Source organism: Oncorhynchus tshawytscha, linkage group LG16, assembly GCF_018296145.1.
Source record: "Oncorhynchus tshawytscha isolate Ot180627B linkage group LG16, Otsh_v2.0, whole genome shotgun sequence".
NCBI classification, from domain to species: Eukaryota; Metazoa; Chordata; class Actinopteri; order Salmoniformes; family Salmonidae; genus Oncorhynchus; species Oncorhynchus tshawytscha.
The window spans coordinates 67,876,143-67,898,618 of NC_056444.1; the positions used below are offsets into that span (position 1 = coordinate 67,876,143).

At 42.5% G+C, this 22,476-nt stretch overlaps 1 protein-coding gene across 5 annotated transcripts in view; it reads right to left on the reverse strand.

Annotated features, from left to right (window-relative positions):
- The window catches only part of LOC112216171 (rap1 GTPase-activating protein 1), a 103,169-nt gene that overhangs the window by 80,161 nt on the left and 532 nt on the right, over window positions 1–22,476 (reverse strand). For 2 of the 5 annotated variants that reach the window (XM_024375960.2, XM_042299520.1), the window contains exon 1: window positions 21,954–21,968. Coding sequence is in view for 2 of the 5 variants with exons in the window: in XM_024375958.1 (XP_024231726.1) it covers window positions 21,954–22,011 (58 nt within the window). In the remaining 3 variants the exon portion in view is untranslated. Of the gene's footprint in view, window positions 1–2,385; window positions 2,533–21,953; window positions 22,012–22,476 lie in introns of those variants that run through there. The other 3 variants (XM_024375958.1, XM_024375957.2, XM_024375961.2) reach the window with 3 other exon arrangements.

Sequence of the window (22,476 nt, forward strand, 5' to 3'; positions counted from 1 at the left end):
ATGGAGAAAGTTCAGCACTGTTGCTACTCTCCCTGGGAGTGTCTGTCCTGCAAAGATGACTGCAAGAGCACAGCACAGAATGCTCAATGAGGTCAAGAAGAATCCTAGTGTCAGCTAAAGACTTACAGAAATCTCTGGAACATGCTAACATCTCCGTTGACGAGTCTTAAACCAGAATGGTGCTCATAGGAGGATAGGAAGAAGCAACTGCTGTCCCAAAAAAACATGATGCTGCACATCTGAAGTTCGCAAAAGTGCTCCTGGATGTTCCACAGCGCTACTGGCAAAATATTCTGTGGACAAATGAAACTACAGCTGAGTTGTTTGGAAGGAACACAACACTATGTGTGGAGAAAAAAACACACAGCACACCAACATCAAAATCTCATCCCAATTGTAAAGTATGGTGGAGGAAGCATCATGGTTTGGGGCTGCTTTGCTGCCTCAGGGCCTGGACAGCTTGCTATCATTAATGGAAAAATGAATTCCCAAGTTTATCAAGACATTTTGCAGGAGAATGTTAGGCTATCTGTCCGCCAATTGAAGCTCAACAGAAGTTGGGTGATGAAACAGGACAACGGCCCAAAACACAGAAGTAAATCAACAACAGAATGGCTTCAACAGAAGAAAATACACCTTCTGGAGTGGCCCAGTCAGAGTCCTGACCTCAACCCGATTGAGATGCTGTGGCATGACCTCTAGAGAGCAGTTCACACCAGACATCCCAAGAATATTACTGAACTTAAACAGTTTTGTAAAGAGGAATAGTCCAAAATTCCTCCTGACTGTTGTGCAGGTCTGTTCTGCAACTACAGAAAACGTTTAGTTGAGGTTATTGCTGCCAAAGTAGGGTCAACCAGTTATTAAAACCAAGGGTTCACATACTTTTCCCACCCAGCATTGTGAATGTTTACACAGTGTGTTCAATAAAGACATGAAAATGTATAATTGTTTGTGTGTTGTCAGTTTAAGCAGACTGTGTTTGTCTATTGTTGTGACCTAGATGAAGATCAGATCAAATTTTATGACCAATTTATGCAGAAATCCAGGTATTTCCAAAGGGTCCACATCCTTTTTCTTGCCACAGTACATGATCAATTGATGTTGACTAATCATGAAAGTATGCAGTTACTTGCTGAATAACTCCGATGATAGCGCTAAATGGGGAATAATTGGAAATGTGTAGTTCTGACTATGCTCTTCCAAGAGGTGATGATATTAAAACCAAATAGTTTGATTATTTATTTAACAATCTCTTGAAAACGGCAGTTGCCAATGGTTTAAGTATAGCTAGGGGTCTCCTTGCCCCCCAGCAGCCAAATCGAACGCTCCGCACTGTATTGTGACGTTTTATTGATAATGGCCTATTGAAAATGTGAGTTTTGAAACACAAGCCATTTTGATTATCTGTTTTAAAGAGTTGTGCCTAGAGTTGTGAAAATGTACAACATACTTGTGATAATTGCACCAAAGTGATTGAAAACACCTAATTGTGGTGTTAATTCCTACATGGTGTCTATAGGGGATTATCCAGCAGGTCAGAGGAGGGAGACGCCACCTGAGTCCTCCATTTACACTGTTACTGGAAAACCTAGGATACCGAACAGTACAACACAAAAAAATACAAAGTGTGCACATGATCAGACAGATAGAAGACTTTAGAAACATGTGTTGTGCACACACACTCATACTGTGTATAGACTCTGCTCAACCAATCTGTAAGTGAGGAACCTGTTGCATAAAGAGAGTCAATCAAATCAAGATTGCTTGATAGATTGATTAAATAGACTGATTTTGTTTATGTGTGTGTGTGTGTGTGTGTGTGTGTGTGTGTGTGTGTGTGTGTGTGTGTGTGTGTGTGTGTGTGTGTGTGTGTGTGTGTGTGTGTGTGTGTGTGTGTGTGTGTGTGTGTGTGTGTGTGTGTCTGAGCCACAGTGTCTACTCTAATTCAATCATTTCAACTCTGACGGGCCTCTCTCCCTCTTTACAGTCTTCTATCAGAGTTCCTGTCTGTGCAGCTTCCACTGAAACTCTCTTCTCTCCCTCTTCACCACCCTCCACCCTGCCAAGCCTCCTGTGCCTGTCAGTCAGTCAGGAAATCAGTGTTTAGCTGGGGTTGAGTCTGTAATAGCTGATGTTAAATAATGCAGCACAACCAGGGTCAACTGCATTGTCATGTTCAGGGAAGCAGGCAATGGTTTATAGCAAGCACAGCGACTTCAAACAGAAATCACACCCCTTGGTGACAAGCAGGCAGGCACACACAATCACACTCACAAGCCTGTGTACAAGTGCAAGCACACACAAGCACACACACACACACACAGTAAAATGTGCAGAGTAAGGTTGAACAGCTCTGTAAATGAGAATGCTATTCCCTCTTACCCTCCATACGCTCCAAAGGTGAAACTCCTCTTTCTCTGTGCCATGCCTGCTAATGGAGTGCGAAGTGGACCAAGAGTGTGTGAGTCAACTCAGCACTGAATGGAGTCTCTACTTCTGTCACTGACTCCCTCACGTCGAATCTGTGTGTGTATGAGAGGGAGTGTGTGGCTGTCTGCTCTGCTCCACTCCCCGTTCCTCCCTCCATCCATCCCTCCCTTCCTTCCTCCCTCCCTCGTACCCTCGCTGACTCGCTCCATCCATCCCTCCCTCCCTCCCCTCTCACACCTCCTCAACAAACAGGAGGAGGGGGGAAGGGGGAGTTTAGGGGGCTGCTGACCATATCAGTCTCCCAGAGAATCAGTAGGAGCCCTCTTCATCCCCTTACCCTAGTCATTGAGCCCAGAGGGGACAGGAGGACAGGCACCAAATGTCTATCTCCTTATAGTTTGCTGATGGGTGCAATTAATGAGAGTACTATTTATACAATTCAGATGAGGACAGAAAAGGAATGCCATTGGAGGTAATGTCATAGACGACAGAAAACAACAAGTTCAACGTGGTGAGAAATGTGATGCAGCTCTTTATCTTCACAATCTGTTGGGAACTTGTTTTTCATTCCTCTCTCTATGTTTCTCTCTCTATCTCTCCGTCTATGTCTGTCTCTCTCTCTCTCTCTCTATGTTTCTCTCTCTATCTCTCCGTCTATGTCTGTCTCTCGCTCTGCGGCAGCTGGTCAAACAGCACAGTGCCGGAGGCTTTACTGATCAGGCCAAACAGATCATTACTCTTCTCAAACATTGAAATCACAAAGAGACACCACCAGCTCCAGGATATCAACTGTTCCATCATAGTGAATACGAGAGCTCCAAGTTACAAGAAATTAGTCAAAAACAGGAAGGAAGAAGTACCACTCTCTCACCACTTACTATCTCTTACTACTTACTCACTACCACATACAGTAATTCCCCTTAGCAGGTAGTGTAACCCTAGTGCTACAGGAGAGATGTTTAGATCTGATACTAGGGTGTGTTCAATCCTGTAGCGTTGTATATCACTATAGAGATTGACTTCATTGATTACCTGGAGTACATTCTTGGACAGAATAGTCAACTCCTCTGGCAGACAGCTCCACTTGAGTCACTGGTAAAGCAGGATCACTGCTACCATAGGAATAGAGTCAAAAAACACTGGGATCATTATTTTTATTTATTAGGCAAGTCAGTTAAGAAGAAATTCTTGTTTACAATGACAGCCTACCCCGGCCAAACCTAGACGACGCTGGGCCAATTGTGCACCGCCCTATGGGACTGCCAATCACGGGTGGATGTGATGCAGCCTGGATTCAAACCAGGCATGGCAGTGACACCTTTTTCACTGAGATGCAGTGCCTTAGACCGCTGTGCCACTTGGGAGCCCTAATCTACAAGCAACATTCAAGTTTTAGACAATATATATATATATAACACTAACACTATATATATAACACTTAATTCTTAACTATGCTAAATACAATTACTCATACTGTGAATTACCTACAGAATGCAAAAAGGCATAATTGTAAGTGAACGTAGGATTGGACAGACAGCGACATTTTCTGTTTGAAATAAGACGTGTTTTCAATTCTGACTGGAAATAATTCCATCATGAACGAGGAACAAAACTCTCCAATCTAGTTGCTCACTTTCCCCTTAGGACCAGTGAGATCCAACACCATAACTGCAGAGCACTCATGGTAATTAGAAGGATAGGCACTTAATTAATCAATTTAACTGATTAATAAACATAAACAGATAGACAGTTACATCATCTGTTTGCTCAAATAACATACTGCATGCTAGATTAATTGAACCATCTGAAAAGCAGAAGAGAATTAGAACGTCCCAACAGCCTTGACGTGCTGCTGAATTGATAAACAACAGAGGGCGTTTCAGCAGTGTCTGTTCTGTGTTGTAGAGCCAGTGAGCTGGACTAGTAAATATACTGACTGCAGATAGAGATTACAGCCAGAAGACAGAGACAGAGGTCATTACTGAAGACTCACACAGGCTTCACAGTTTACACTATAAAATGTTTACATCTGCACACACATTAGTGTTAGTGTAGCTCAGGCAGACTCAGCCCTCAATTAAAGAAATTGAGGAATTATTGGGAAAACTCAATCAACAACATGAAGTCATGACAAATAAACTTGAGTTAAAAGTGTCAAGACTTTTGGGATGTTCTGTTTACTGTCTGCATTTCAGACGATTCAATTAATCTAAGCTGTGAGTAACTGCGAGTGAGTGAGTGAGTTTTAATCACAGCAGCAGGAACAGGACTGCAGTCCCACAGGTCCTCTGACTGGCTACTCTTTTGTCTTAAAAAATAGTGAGATGGCAGGAAGACCCTCAACATGGACAAAGAATCACAGATCCCTCAGTGATAATAACAAACCTCTCCTTCAGATTCACACTGCTATTGATCCACTACAGGGCGATTCCATGCCAGGACAGCACGAAAATATTTTTGGGATGTCAGATTGTTCTGGCAATTTTTACATTGAAACTTTTTTTGAGAAAATCATAATGAAAGTGGACATTTTAGGCCCTTTAATAGAGCTATACATGCCTCCTGTAAGACCCTATGATCTGTGAATTGTACATGATACAGCCAACATCTTGGAGTCAATATACTCATTATAGTATGCTCTAACAGATGGAGTATCTCCAGATTCTTAAAAAATATATTCACATTAAGTTATTCAACAATAAAAATATGAATATCTAAAAAGTACCCTTTTGGATTTAGTTCATTTTAAGACATATTGTTTGGAACAATATACTCTACAAGTATATCACATTTCCACAGTGGGAAATCTGCTAATTTTGAAGTTATGATACATTTTATGAGCACCACCAACACAGTGAATGGGAAAATGGATTCAAAGGGAACTCCCTCTGCTGGTGATTTGCTAAATTTGCAATCCTAAAAGAGGGAAATGATTGCATAATTAACAATAATGTGTATTTCTATGTATAAAATGTGTCATATCTTCAAAAGTACCAGAGAGCCCACTCTCACTACTTGTAGAGTATATTATTCCAAACAATATGTCTGAAAATGAACTAAATCAAAAAGGGTACTTTTGAGCTATATTTTATTGTTCAATAAATAAATGTGATGTTTTATTCCAGAATCTAGACATACTCCATATTTGAGAGCACACTATAATGAGACCAAGATGTCTGTATCACGTACAGTTCATGGATCATAGGGTATTTATATAGGTCTAAAAAGGGCCTAAAATGTTGTTTTTTAAATAACTATGATACAAATGTAAAAAGCATGTCAAACATCCTTCCTCCCAATTAAGTTTACATGTGAGAATTGCCTGAACAATCTAATATTGTTACGTCCGTTGTCGGAATGAGGCCAAAGCGCAGCGTGGAAAGTGTACATCTTTATTTTAGATGTACACCAAAAAATAAACGAACGTAACGTTCTGCAGGCTACACAGTAACTGAACAAAAACAAGATCCCACAAACTTAGGTGGAAAACAGGCTGCCTAAGTATGATTCCCAATCAGAGACAACGATAGACAGCTGCCTCTGATTGGGAACCCTACCCGGCCAACAAAGAAATAGAAAACTAGAATTCCCACCCAAATCACACTCTGACCTAACCAAATAGAGAAATAAACAGGCTCTCTAATGTCAGGGCGTGACAAACATACCCAAAATATTTCCGGGCTGTCCTAGCGTGGAATCGCCCAATACTGATATCACCCTCTAGCAAAACAACACAACATGAAAAAAAGAAACAGTGCATTTTACAAAATATAGAGTTGAACTTAAAGAGTAAGTAGTCATTGATCCACTATACATCACCCTCCAGCCAAAAAAACAACAACATGAAAGAAAAATAAATAGTTTTACAAAATATAGAGTTGAATTAAGTGGGGAGATAGTCAATGTTAGGATAACCCAAATATAATTTATTCTCAACAACAAGCATTGGTCAGTGGCACAGGAGGTTGGTGGCACCTCAATGGTGAGGACGGGCTCGTGGTAATGGATGGAGCGGAATAGTGGAATCGTATCAAACACATCAAACATATGGTTTCCTTGTGTTTGATGCCATTCAATTCACTCCGTTCCAGCCATTATTATGACACGTCCTCCCCTCAGCAGCCTCCACTGATTGATGGATACCTTATTAAAAAAGTATATTGAGTGAACAAGATATTAGGACCTTTCCATGACATAGAATGACCAGGTGAATCCAGGTGGAAGCTATGATCCCTTATTGATGTCACTTGTTAAATCCAGTTCAATCAGTGTAGATGAAGGGGAGGAGACAAGATAAAGAAGGATTTTTAAGCCTTGAGACAATAAGACATGGATTGTGTATGTGTGGCCTTCAGAGGGTGAATGGGCAAGACAAAAGATTGAAGTGCCTTTGAATGGAGTATGGTAGTAGGTGCCAGGCCCACCGCACCGCAAACGCTTTCAACACCTTGTAGAGTCCATGACCCGACAAATTGAGGACAAAAGTGGGTGCAACTAAATATTAGGAAGGTGTTCCTAATGTTTTGTACACTCAGTGTATATTATGAACACACAGCAGAGACGGTCTTATTACATCCTCTGTTGTAAATGGAGCAGGTTGTCTCCTCCTTTAGACCAGCAATCTGTTAATGTGTAAATAAGGCTGCGTGCATTCAATAATGTATCTCCAATCTGGGCTATGTGGAGAGGATAGAGGGAGAGCAGGAGATATGGCCAGGGAGGGCTGATGCAGATTGGGCTCTGGTTTCAGCAGCCAGGCAGGACATTTGCTATTAAAAAATAAATCAGTGTGTGTCTGGGCTGGAGGAGCGGTGGCTGATGAAACAAGCAGCTTTATGTGTACAGCTCCTATATTTCAGGTCTGGGACCCCCATTCATCCTTTCTATCCCTTTTTAAAATAAATCACATTTTCCCTGTGGAGAGGTGTAATGTGTTAAAGGCAAGCCAAACAATATCAATCATGTGGGTTTGCAAACAAACTAGGCTAAAACAGGCCTGGGCCCACAGCATCATCTCTCCCTTTACCTCTTTATGCTCTCCAAGTTTAAAGTCGAGTAAAATAGTTGATACATAGATTTATCCTTGCCGATAACCAACAGATTTCTTTCATCCAATTTCCACCCAACAGAGGGGCCTCTTTAAAGATGAAATACGCAGTAGGGGAAACAGGGCCACTATCCGCCCACCGGCATTGTTTTTGTTTTTGTTTTGTTGACGAAGTGAAGGTGAGGAGCGTCGTGCAAAGTGTAAAAAAAGCTGCAGGTCATATTTTGCTGTTCAATCGCGTGTGCAATGATGTACGGGGAAAAATGTGTCCGTTGTTTGCAGTAACTTCTTATATCCCTGATCTTACCTGTTTCAATACGCAGAGGCAATATCCCTCATCTGACCTGTTTCAAAATGCAGAGGCAATATCCCTCATCTGACCTGTTTCAATACGCAGAGGCAATATCCCTCATCTGACCTGTTTCAATAAGCAGAGGCAATATCCCTGATCTGACCTGTTTCAATATGCAGAAGCAATATCCCTCATCTGACCTGTTTCAAGAAGCAGAGGCAATATCCCTCATCTGACCTGTTTCAATATGCAGAAGCAATATCCCTGATCTGACCTGTTTCAATACGCAGAGGAAATATCCCTGATCTGACCTGTTTCAATACGCAGAGGCAATATCCCTGATCTTACCTGTTTCAATACGCAGAGGCAATATCCCTGATCTTACCTGTGCACATAGAAATCTCTTGGTTTTAGGTAGGTATACATAATATCTCTCTCACATACAAATTCATCCTTAATGTAACAAAAGGTTCTATGTTGTTGTTGACTGTTTGACATGGGTGGTGTTGAGGCCACTGGGCTGTGCGTGGTTGTACAGTGTCTCACAGGGCCCTGGGAGCTACACACACATCCGCGTGCACACGCACACCATTGGGATGTGCTCCACACACTGTAGCCTTTCATAGGGTCTCATTAGAGGGGCAGGATATTATGGCGGACACAGCACATGAAAAGTAGTGTTGTTGTTCAGGCTACCCTATTGGAACTCTCTCTCTCACCTATTACCTCACTCACTCTTTCTCTTTCTGTGTCTCAGTCAACACAACAGCTAGGCCTACATGTTTAATGTATACTGCAGATGAGAGCGAGAGGGAGACTCACAGGTGACCAATGGAAAGGGGATGGAAGTGAATAACATTTTAACCTCCTGAATAGATCTATTTTATAAACTGAAGACAGGACATGAAAGCTATTAGGCATCATATACTGTATTATGAATGACTTGCAAAGGCAAGTGGTGAGGTGAAGGCGATAGGGACACATTGCTCTTAGGCATCGATCGATCTCTGTTCCCAGAGAGAGAGAAAGATCTATTTCAGTTGTAATGGATCCTTTGTGGCCCAGGCAGCCCCTCTCCCACGCAATCCATAGAGACCCAGCCCGGTGATGACAGACTGAACAGCACAGAACATAACACAACTCCACTTGATTTCCCACGGCAGAGAAAAAAACGATAGATAAATGGCTGTTTTTAGTCTTTTAACGACTGTAGGATAGTGTAAAAGTGAAAAGCTGACATGCCTTGCGTTGGAATAACTCAGAACAATATTACCTGTTTGGATAAATTAATAGGCATGCACAGTGAAACGATCAGAATCAGATTAGAAAGTATTAATAATGAATCAAACACTTAATGTTTTATCAACAGTGTGACTAAATCAATGTGTACTGTACTGTACCTAATAGCCTTGTGAGGATGTCCATGGGGGACAGGGCAGGGCAGGGAGGGCAGAGTAAGAGTGTCCTCTGCTGGGAAACTGAGGAATTGATACATTTCATCAGCCATCAAGGAGCTGCCGAAGGGGTGACAGTGATAGCTCTCGTTATATGTCCTGAGCCACAGGCCTACTGGAATACTCCTCAGTATGCCCAGGGGTCCTCCACAGTCACTTTGTCAATGAGGGGAGTTTCTAGATGTGTCAGCCAGAGAGATGCTCACAAAATAGTGGGGCGTGAGGGTAGGGGATAAGGCAGGGAGTTTGGGGCCCGTCATGTACATGGCACACTAGGGACAGTCACACTGACAGGGGCCTGGCTGGCTTTACCTCCCTGAGACTGTCTGCAAAGATCAGCCTCCTTATGGAAAGAGACAGAGAGAGACGGAGAGAGCGAGAGAGAGAGAGCACAGACCATTCCGTAGGGGAGAGCAGGAGAGTGTAAAGAGCAGAGCAGCTACAGGGGCTACTAAAGCTCCTACTTATGAATGTATTATTTAACTCAAAGGGTGGACGAGCAGCCATTGTGAGTGTACACATAGCAAAGCAGGAAGTAAAAGCAGGAAGTAAAAGCAGGAAGTGTACACTGCAATATGTGCTGTGAGTTGTTGATTCAACTCAACTGATATTACTAAAAGTACATTCCACTGTATGAGCCACATCAGTTAACATCATTTGAATGACCATTCTACATTACCATAGAAATTATTACATCACAATACCTGGCAGCCATTGAGCGTGCATCCATGAGTTTATCAGTCAAATTGCCAGGGTTAGAGGGTCCAAGGCGGCAGGGTAGCCTAGTGGTTAGAGCATTGGGCTAGTAACTGGAAGGTTGCAAGTTCAAATCCCCGAGCTGATAAGGTACAAATCTGTCGTTCTGCCCCTGAACAGGCAGTTAACCCACTGTCCCTAGGCCGTCATTGAAAATAAGAATTTGTTCTTAACTGACTAGTATTAATTGCCTAGTTAAACAAAGGGGGAAAAAAAGAGGGTCCAAGCCCGTTCTACTCATTATATTTCTATGATGACTCATTCACGGCCAATTATCATGGTACATGTACTGTATCTAAGTAACCCACAGAAACCTACAGTAAGACAGCACAGAGAATACCAATTCTCAGCGAGCTAGTGGTTAGCTACATCAGCAAACATATGGCTGAGGTTGAGGTTATAGAATACCATACTGCATGTATTTGGATAGACATTGTAAGACCAACTGTCAATCTATTATGGTCAGTGTCCCAACATGCCTATGATAGCAATATGAACTGACCACAGTGTACACAAAAAGGCAAAAGCAAATGAGTTTCATATGCTTTCATGACAAGGGGAGTCATCAGTCAAGTCATGCCTGAAGGCCACTGATGCAGGAGTTATACATGCCTCCTTGTTGGTTTCCACAGGGGAAAAATGTCATAGTATATTTTATTAATTCATTACTATTGACTGGACTCACCATGTTATTTGCAACTCAGTGGGACAGGATGCACACAGAGAGGAAACAAGCCGAAATCATTACAGGGGTAGAAACTGGGAACCCACAGCAGGCAGTCAGTCAGCTAGTATATATTTAAGAAATAAGGCACGAGGAGGTGTGTTATATGTCTAATATACCACGGCTAAGGGCTGTTCTTAGGCACGACCCCATAATAACAAAGCAAAAAAAGCTAATTTATATTGAAATGTTTTTTTTGTAATTTCACATTTACATAAGTATTAATACCCTTTACTCAGTACTTTGTTTAAGCACCTTGTGCAGCAATTACAGCCTCGAGTCTTCTTGGGTATGACACTACAAGCTTGGAACACCTGTATTTGGGGAGTTTATCCCATTTTTCTATGCAGATCCTTTCAAGCTCTGTCAGGTTGGATGGGGAGCGTCGCTGCACAGCTATTTCAGGTCTCTCGAGATTTTCGATAGGGTTCAAGTATGGGCTCTGGCTGGACCATTCAGGGACATTCAGAGACTTGTCCCAAAGTCACTCCTGTGTTGTCTTGGCTGTGTGCTTAGGGTCATTGTCCTGTTGGAAGGTGAACCGTCGGCCCAGTCTGAGGTCCTGAGCGCTCAGGAGCAGGTTTACATCAAAGATCTCTCTGTACTTTACTCCGTTCATCTTTCCCTCAATCCTAACCAGTCTCCCAGTCCCTGCCACTGAAAAAAACATGCTTCACTGTAAGAATGGTGGCAGGTTTCCACCAGACATGATGCTTGGCATTTAGGCCAAATAGTTAAATATTGTTTTCATCAGACCAGAGAATCTTGTTCCTTATGGTCTGAGAGTCCTTTAGGTGCCTTTTGGAAAACTCCAAGTGGGCTGTCATGTGCTTTTTACTGAGGAGTGGCTTCCGTCCAGCCACTCGACCATAAAGGCCTGATTAGTGGAATGCTGCAGAGATGGTTATCCTTCTGGAAGGTTCTCCCTTCTCCACAAAGGAACTCTGGAGCTCTGACAGAGTGACCATTGGGTTCTTGGTCACCTCCCTGACCAAGGCCCTTCTCCCCCGATTGCTCAGTTTAACCGGGTGGCTAGCTCTTGGAAGAGTCTTGGTAGTTCCAAACTTTTTCCATTTCAGAATGATGGAGGCCACTTTGTTCTTGGGGACCTTCAATGCTGCAGATATGTTTTGGTACCCTTCCCCAGATTTGTGCCTTGACACAATTCTGTATGTACAGAGATGTACAGACTATTCCTTCAACCTCATGGCTTGGGTTTATTTATAACGTTATATAGGGAAATTGTATGTGTGAATGGAACACTCGTGTTTTGTGTGGGAACATATGAAAAGGGAGATGAAATGGTATGTGTGTATAATCGGTTACTAGACATTTGATGAAGTAGCAATGGAAAAAATGATAGTAATGTACAACTTGCACACCCACACATATGCCAGTGGTGTAAAAAGTATTAAGAGAAATCCATAGTATAATGGCCTACTAGACTTTACAAAGGAACAATGTATGAATGTATAATGGGTTACTAGAATTTAACTTGCTAGGTAGAGAAACATATTATGCACAAAGCACGCCATCTATAGGCGACTGATAGACAGTGCCAGCCCAGCTATCATGAAAGTTGATCCCAGAAAGTTTATCTCTTACTTTCTGAGTTGGCCAATGTATTTTATAGTTTAGGCGCATTACATTTGAATCTCAAAAGAATAGATTTTTAATAACTGTGAAGCTGAGAGTGAATATACAACAGAAATGTGTAGTAAATATATAGAGCAACATTGTTAGGGTGGACTAAAATAAAAACAATTCCTTCCAATAGTCATTTAATTTGTATTTTGAATAATTCAATCTTTCAAAACAAGGTCACATGACTAACAGAGGGATTGAGCGTTGTGACTGATTGAATTAGAGGCCGCCATCTGGTGTTTGGGTTAGAGATAAGCTTCCTGTGGACAAATAGATAACCGCCAGTACTCACTGAACTCAAGCAGGCTGTAAGGGACATAGTGAGAAATTTGGGACAGAGGTATGAATAATTGAATAACCAGTGATTTCAGTAAGAAGGTAATGTAATCTAAAACAAGCATCTGTTTCCATTATGTGGAACTGTGTCCATAATTGATGTAGATCCAAGTACCGAATATTGAGCTGATAAGCCAGCACCAACTTTTTGAAGGACCTGCAGTAGCAGATGTGTTAAACAACAGGTTTCATATTTTGACTAGTTGATGGGAGAGTCAGTACAGGACATACAGTACCAGTCAACAGTTTGGACACACCTACTCAGTCAAGGGTTTTTCTTTTTTGGACTATTTTATACATTGCAGAATAGTGAATACATCAAAACTATGAAATAACACATATGGAATCATGTACAGTAGTAACCAAAAAAGTGTTAAACAAATCTAAATATATTTGAGATTCTTCAAAGTAGCCACCCTTTGCTTTGATGACAGCTTTGCTCTCTCAACCAGCTTCATGAGTGCCTCACCTGGAATGCATTTCAATTGACAGGTATGCCTTGTTAAAAGTTAATTGGTGGAATTTCTTTCATTGGCGTTTGAGCCAATCAGTTGTGCTGTGACAAGGTAGGGGTGGAATACAGAAGCTAGCCCTATTTGGTAAAAGACCAAGTCCATATTATGGCAAGAACTGCTCAAATAAGCAAAGAGAAACGACAGTCCACCAATACTTTAAGACATGAAGGTCAGTCAATCCGGAAAACGTCAAGAACTTTGAAAGTTTCTTCAAGTGCAGTCGCAAAAACCATCAAGCGCTATGATGAAACTGGCTCTCGTGTGGACCGCCACAGGAACGGAAGACCCAGAGATACTTCTGCTGTAGAGGATAAGTTCCTTAGAGTTAACTGCACCTCAGATTGCAGCCCAAATAAATGCTTCACAGAGTTCAAGTAACATCAACTGTTCTGAGGAGACTGAGTGAATCAGGCCTTCATGGTCGAATTGCTACAAATAAACCACTACTAAAGGACACCAATAAGAAGACGAGACTTGCTTGGGCCAAGAAACACGAGAAATAGACATTAGACCGTTGGAAATCTGTCCTTTGGTCTGATGAGTCCAAATCTGAGATAGTTGGTTCCAACCGCTGTGTCTTTGTGAGACGCCGAGTAAGGGAACGGATGATCTCCACATGTGTGATGGTGTGATGGTGTGATGGTGTTGGGGTGCTTTGCTGGTGACAGTCAGTGATTTATTTAGAATTTAATGCACACTTAACCAGCATGGCTACCACAGCATTCTGCAGTGATACGCCATCCCATCTGGTTTGGGCTTAGTGGGACTATCCTTAGTTTTTCAACAAGACAATGACCTAACACACCTCCAGGCGGTATAAGGGCTATTTGACCAAGAAGAAGATGGAGTGCTGCATCAGATGACGTGGCCTCCACAATCACACGACCTCAACCCAATTGAGATAGTTTGTGATGAGTTGGACCGCAGAATGAAGGAAAAACAGCCAAAAAGCACTCAGCATATGTGGGAACTCCTTCAAGACTGTTGGAAAAGCATTCCAGGTGAAGCTGGTTGAGAGAATGCCAAATGTGTGCAAAGCTGTCATCAAGGCAAAGGGGGGCTACTTTGAAGAAATTTGTTTAACACTTTTTTGGTTACTACATGATTCCATATGTGTTATTTCATAGTTTTGATGTCCAATATTCTGCAAAAACTGTAAAAAATAAAGAAAAACCCTGGAATTAGGTGTGTCCAAACTTTTGACTGGTACTGTATGTGTGAAATTTGTTTTGATTTAGAATGGACCATTATCATGCACCTGTCTCTAACCAGGAAAAGAAAAGACATGGTCTATCCTCTCTCTCGCTCACACACATATGTAATTGTTATCCCAGCACCCATCACCAATCTCAGCGACTCTCCCTAAATGTAAATTATATGAGTGTCATAGGTACAGGCCCTCTGGTAATCATGTAATGAAACCAGGCAAGCAAGTATGCATCACCATGAGTACACCTTGATAAATAACCACTCACAGAGCCAAGCCAGTGATGCAAACATGAGGTACATATACTGTAGCACAATTATAGAGTCAGAGGAGAGGATGGTGGTGGTAGTGACTCATTCCAAAGCCATCAAAGAGAAAGTACTCTCTCCAGCTTTAATAATCTGCTAGCTGTCAGTTCTTGTACGGTTGACATCACATCTGCATCCCAAACACTATTTCCTACATCTTGCACTACTTTTGACCAGAGCCCTATGCACTACTGTATATAGGCAATTGAGTGCCCACATCGTCAGAGTGGGTGTTGAAACAGCAGCACACAGATGTGGTCTCCAGATAAATCATTGATTGCAGAGGAAACTGATGCATTCATAGCTCCGTGCCTTGTAAAAAAAGACCATTAGTACCAACATCCACCTCTAGATAGTGTTTGTGCTACAGTAGCTAGCTGCCTGGCCTGCAACAGCTATGAAGACCACTGAACAGATGTATTATTACCACATCATTGTTAACAGAGCTATCAGTAGGCACATGTACAGTACATTTCAAACAGGAATAGAAATAAACAAAAATATGGCGTTACTTCAGTGTGTTAGTCCTGCAAGTTATACTCAACCACCTTCTGAGCCTCCTTGAACAACATTGACCCTGGTAATTACAAGCCTGTAATTGAGGCAACACTGATCGTGCTATAATTAAGATGGTGTTCATTACCATATTATAGCACAGTACATCATACTGTAGAATGTAATTGGGGAGAGAGAAAATGAAAGAGAGAGAAAGAGAGAATGAGGAAGTGAGATAATGAAAATGAGAGAGAGAATGAGGAAGTGAGAGAATGAAAATGAGAGAGAGAATGAGGAAGTGAGAGAATGAAAATGAGAGAGAGAATGAGGGGGGAGAGAAAAAATAATCTGATGCACACCGACAGACCCCAATGTCACATAGTTTGACTTCTACAGTGCAGTGAGAACACAAGCAGCATGATAACGAAATAAGCAGAGAGAGCATAATCTCCTGAGCAGCAAGCCCAGCGGCCTCATAGACTTCTAGCTACTGCATAAATAATCCATGATATGAGATCTGGCGGAGCTTTAATGGAAATTGACTGGGAGAAGTTCAGAGGCTTTTCTCTCTCCTCAGCTAGTTCTGATGCACTGGAGGTACTGGAGGGAGAGTAATGAGCAGCACTGAGGGGCTGACTGACTGGCTACACTGTTAGACAGACTGAATGTAGGTCTGATGAATGCTAACTGATGCTTAGGTTGGCAATAATGTGGAAGGGTAATGTTTTAGGATACACTATTTTCATGGCAGTTCGATACAAAGTGATTTTCAAAGTAGTTTAGGAGAGAATTTTCGCTAACCTGTTTCCTAACCTTAACCTCAGTCTCCTAACCTACTATGTTTAATTTATTTATTTGTTTTTATTATTATTATTATTATTATGTTTTTCTTCTTGGGCCTCTAACTATATCTATTGTTTTTATTTTTGTTGTTGTTGTGTGATTTGGATTAATCCCCTCTACCACACGGAACCCCACTAATCTACTGACGGAACGCAAGAGGTGGCTAATAACAGACCTCCATCCTATGCTAGCTTGCTACCGATGGCCAGGCTAGCTGTCTAAATCGCCGTGACCCCCAACCAACCTCTCCACTCACCGGATCCTTTTGATCACTCGACTAAGCATGCCTCTCCTTAATGTCAATATGCCAATATGTCCATTGCTGTTCTGGTTAGTATTTATTGGCTTATTTCACTGTAGAGCCTCTAGTCCTGCTCACTATACCTTATCCAACCTATTAGTTCCACCACCCACACATGCAATGACATCTCCTGGTTTCAATGATGTTTCTAGAGACAATATCTCTCTCTTCATCACTCAATACCTAGGTTTACCTCCACTGTATTCACATCCTACCATACCTTTGTCTGTACATTATACCTTGATGCTATTTTACCGCCCCCAGAAACCTCCTTTTACTCTCTGTTCCAGACGTTCTAGACAACCAATTCTTATTGCTTTTAGCCGCACCCTTATTCTACTCCTCCTATGTTCCTCTGGCGAAGTAGAGGTGAATCCAGGCCCTGCAGTGCCTAGCTCCACTCCTATTCCCCAGGCGCTCTCTTTGACGACTTCTGTAACCGTAATAGCCTTGGTTTCATGCATGTTAACATTAGAAGCCTCCTCCCTAAGTTTGTTCTATTCACTGCTTTAGCACACTCTGCCAACCCGGATGTTCTAGCTGTGTCTGAATCCTGGCTTAGGAAGACCACCAAAAATTCAGAAATTTTAATTCCAAACTACAACATTTTCAGACAAGATAGAACTGCCAAAGGGGGCGGTGTTGCAATCTACTGCAAAGAGAGCCTGCAGAGTTCTGTCCTACTATCCAGGTCTGTACCCAAACAATTTGAACTTCGACTTTTAAAAATCCACCTCTCTAAAAACAAGTCTCTCACCGTTGCCGCCTGCTATAGACCACCCTCTGCCCCCAGCTGTGCTCTGGACAGCATATGTGAACTGATTGCCCCCCATCTATCTTCAGAGCTCGTGCTGCTAGGCGACCTAAACTGGAACATGCTTAACACCCCAGCCATCCTACAATCTAAGCTTGATGCCCTCAATCTCACACAAATTATCAATGAACCTACCAGGTACCTCCCCAAAGCCTTAAACACAGGCACCCTCATAGATATCATCCTAACCAACTTGCCCTCTAAATACACCTCTGCTGTCTTCAACCAAGATCTCAGCGATCACTGCCCCATTGCCTGCATCCGTAATGGGTCAGCGGTCAAACGACCTCCACTCATCACTGTAAAACGCTCCCTGAAACACTTCAGCGAGCAGGCCTTTCTAATCGACCTGGCTGGGGTATCCTGGAAGGATATTGATCTCATCCCGTCAGTAGAGGATGCCTGGATATTCTTTAAAAATGCCTTCCTAACCATCTTAAATAAACATGCCCCATTCAAGAAATTTAGAACCAGGAACAGATATAGCCCTTGGTTCTCCCCAGACCTGACTGCCCTTAACCAACACAAAAACATCCTATGGCATTCTGCATTAGCATCGAACAGCCCCCGTGATATGCAGCTGTTCAGGGAAGCTAGAAACCATTATACACAGGCAGTTAGAAAAGCCAAGGCTAGCTTTTTCAAGCAGAAATTTGCTTCCTGCAACACTAACTCAAAAACGTTCTGGGACACTGTAAAGTCCATGGAGAATAAGAACACCTCCTCCCAGCTGCCCACTGCACTGAAGATAGGAAACACTGTCACCACTGATAAATCCACCATAATTGAGAATTTCAATAAGCATTTTTCTACGGCTGGCCATGCTTTCCACCTGGCTACTCCTACCCCGGTCAACAGCACTGCACCCCCAACAGCAACTCGCCCAAGCCTTCCCCATTTCTCCTTCTCCCAAATCCGTTCAGCTGATGTTCTGAAAGAGCTGCAAAATCTGGACCCCTACAAATCAGCCGGGCTAGACAATCTGGACCCTTTCTTTCTAAAATTATCTGCCGAAATTGTTGCCACCCCTATTACTAGCCTGTTCAACCTCTCTTTCGTGTCGTCTGAGATTCCCAAAGATTGGAAAGCAGCTGCGGTCATCCCCCTCTTCAAAGGGGGGGACACTCTTGACCCAAACTGCTACAGACCTATATCTATCCTACCATGCCTTTCTAAGGTCTTCGAAAGCCAAGTCAACAAACAGATTACCGACCATTTCGAATCTCACCATACCTTCTCTGCTATGCAATCTGGTTTCAGAGCTGGTCATGGGTGCACCTCAGCCACGCTCAAGGTCCTAAATGATATCTTAACCACCATCGATAAGAAACATTACTGTGCAGCTGTATTCATTGATCTGGCCAAGGCTTTCGACTCTGTCAATCACCACATCCTCATCGGCAGACTTGGTTTCTCAAATGATTGCCTCGTCTGGTTCACCAACTGCTTCTCTGATAGAGTTCAGTGTGTCAAATCGGAGGGTCTGCTGTCCGGACCTCTGGCAGTCTCTATGGGGGTGCCACAGGGTTCAATTCTTGGACCGACTCTCTTCTCTGTATACATCAATGAGGTCGCTCTTGCTGCTGGTGAGTCTCTGATCCACCTCTACGCAGACGACACCCTTCTGTATACTTCTGGCCCTTCTTTGGACACTGTGTTAACAACCCTCCAGGCAAGCTTCAATGCCATACAACTCTCCTTCCGTGGCCTCCAATTGATCTTAAATACAAGTAAAACTAAATGCATGCTCTTCAACTGATCGCTACCTGCACCTACCCGCCTGTCCAACATCACTACTCTGGACGGCTCTGACTTAGAATACGTGGACAACTACAAATAGTTAGGTGTCTGGTTAGACTGTAAACTCTCCTTCCAGACCCATATCAAACATCTCCAATCCAAAGTTAAATCTAGAATTGGCTTCCTATTTCGCAACAAAGCATCCTTCACTCATGCTGCCAAACATACCCTTGTAAAACTGACCATCCTACCAATCCTCGACTTTGGCGATGTCATTTACAAAATAGCCTCCGATACCCTACTCAACAAATTGGATGCAGTCTATCACAGTGCAATCCGTTTTGTCACCAAAGCCCCATATACTACCCACCATTGCGACCTGTACGCTCTCGTTGGCTGGCCCTCGCTTCATACTCGTCGCCAAACCTACTGGCTCCATGTCATCTACAAGACCCTGCTAGGTAAAGTCCCCCGTTATCTCAGCTCGCTGGTCACCATAGCATCTCCCACCTGTAGCACACACTCCAGCAGGTATATCTCTCTAGTCACCCCCAAAACCAATTCTTTCTTTGGCCGCCTCTCCTTCCAGTTCTCTGCTGCCAATGACTGGAACGAACTACAAAAATCTCTGAAACTGGAAACACTTATCTCCTTCACTAGCTTTAAGCACCAACTGTCAGAGCAGCTCACAGATTACTGCACCTGTACATAGCCCACCTATAATTTAGCCCAAACAACTACCTCTTTCCCTACTGTATTTAATTTATTTATTTATTTTGCTCCTTTGCACCCCATTATTTTTATTTCTACTTTGCACATTCTTCCATTGCAAATCTACCATTCCAGTGTTTTACTTGCTATATTGTATTTACTTTGCCACCATGGCCTTTTTTTGCTTTTACCTCCCTTCTCACCTCATTTGCTCACATCGTATATAGACTTGTTTATACTGTATTATTGACTGTATGTTTGTTTTACTCCATGTGTAACTCTGTGTCGTTGTATCTGTCGAACTGCTTTGCTTTATCTTGGCCAGGTCGCAATTGTAAATGAGAACTTGTTCTCAACTTGCCTACCTGGTTAAATAAAGGTGAAATAAAAAAATAAAATAATAAATGTTAATTCTCCTAACATGCTGCGTAAATTTGCCTAACCTGCTGTCATGTCGTTGGCCTGTGGGTAAGGTTTATGACCCTCCATAAATACCTTTCTCCCTTCCTTCTCTCTTGACTCTACAGAGGGACTCTTGAATAGCCTTTGTTAAACAGAGATTCTGAGAACATCAGAAGGTGGGGGGAAATTAACCATATTTTGGTAATCCAACCATTTGATCATATGCGTTGGTACTTAATGAAAATGATGTCAGTTCGGTTGTCATCTGAGACATTCTCATCAATGATAGGATGACATTAATGGTACAGTGGAAAGTCTACACATTATAGTTATCAGATTCACATGGAATTGTTGTGCAATTTAAATGTTTGAATATTAAATTATTTGGGAGGGGATGAAATGTGATTTTAGCTTCTAAAATGTGAGAATTGGATTTTCATGAGTGAAATAGGCCCGGCTCAGTGGCCTGCCCACTTGAAGAGACATTGGTTGTAAACTATGAAACATGCCCTCCTCTCCCTTCCTATATAAAGCCTTGACAACAATATAACTTTCTGTTCCGGTTACATTAGGATGACGATCCGATGTCAGAAGGGTTCAGATAATAACTACAGAACGAAGCCAACAACTGCTCTATAAATATTCTTTCTAGTTAATTACATTTACATGATTAGCTCAATCAGGTAATATTAATTACAGAGAAAGGATTTTATAGAATAGCATGTCATATCACTTAATTCGGTTTAAGGTGATTAGATGAAAATGGTAGTGTTACGACTTCCACCGAAGGTGGCTCCTCTCCCTGTTCGGGCGGTGCTCTGCGGTTGTCGTCGCCGGCCTACTAGCTGCCACCAATCCAGTTTCCTTTTCGTTTGTGTCTGTCTGTTTTGTTTACACCTGTGTCCTATTAGTTGATTTCGGTGGGTTTATTAACCTCCGCTGCCTGCTTGTCTTTGTGCTGGATTGTTTTGCTGTGGTTAGTGTTAGGGGTGCGTGTCTGCACCACAGAGTTTTCTTTCTCACGGCAGTTGTACCGGTTTGGTATGTGTATAGGAGTAGAGGTTTCTCCCCCGTGTGTAGTGTTTATTTCCCTGTGTGTGGCGACCTCGTTTGGGCGTATTCCCCCCCATGTTGTTGAGTTGGGACTTCTGAATAAACTATTGTGCCACTGGGACTTTCTTGCTCTCCTGCTCCTGATTCCTGCATCTCCCTCCTTCTCGGGGGCACGTAACAGGTAGGATATATATTTAGGGTATCAATTTTGTAGAATACAGTTATTAATTGGTCCTACTTGGCAGACAACTGAGTGGCGCAGCAGTCAAGGCACTGCATCTCAGTGCTAGAGGCGTCACTACAGACCCTGGTTTGATTCCGGGCTGTATCACAACCGGCCGTGATTGGGAGTGCCATAGGGTGGCGTACATTTGGCCCAACGTCGTCCGTCTTAGGCTGGGGTAGGCTGTCATTGTAAAAAAGAATTTGTTCTTAACTGACTTGCCTCATTAAATAAAACACGTAAAAAAAACAGTACAAAGCTACAACTGTCTTATTCTGAGCTTCAAAATCCTTGGCTTTATGCCAACAAAGGTTAATGAGGTCAGGGAAGGACAGAGAAACAAGGTAGGAGATTCAGTGCCATCCAACATAGTGAAACATGAGCCAAGCTTTAACCGAGGAGCAACCATAAATGAACCATTGGAAGTACATTGATCAAGATGTCTTGTATTTGGACTGATTTACTGTGCATGTAAATAAATCAGGAGACCAATACAACTGTAAAAACCATCATGCACTCCATGGCCTTGTAAAGTTTATGTAGCCTATATTCATTAACCCAGTAATGACCTAGACATACTATGTAGGTAAGGAATACATAATTCACACACAACTCCTGCCTACACAATAATACATCATAATAAATGCCTACCTACTGTAAGTATTCAGCAGCGGGATATGTTCCATAAAGGTGCCCCCAACAGTCCCAGGTCCCTAGAGACATACAGACAGAAAGGAGCCAATTATCAGCTGGCCTCAGGCTACTGTCCCCAGAGTCCCCCGTGAAGCCACAGGATCCAGGGTGAGAATGGGATTTCCAAGGTCACTGTTCTGCAGCTGAGCCCACAGACTGTTTTAACCCTCTAACTGGCACACCAATAAATAAATACAAAAATCAGAAATGATGTGTATTTAGCTTTAAAGGGGAAGTTTACCTACATTTCCTAAGTGATTCCATACATTGAAACTACTGTAGTTAGGTGGAGTTTTCCTTCTCCCTGTAGTCTATAACTGGAAAGCTGCAAAAACGCACTACTAGCTCTGCTCTGTTGTGAGTCATAGAGAGATTGGGAAATCAGCGAATTGTGGACAAATTCTTTGTTTCATTGAAAGCATATGGCCGAGTTAGCTATTTTTTAAATCAAAGGTACTATCGGTTTTGAGTTAGGAAATATAAAC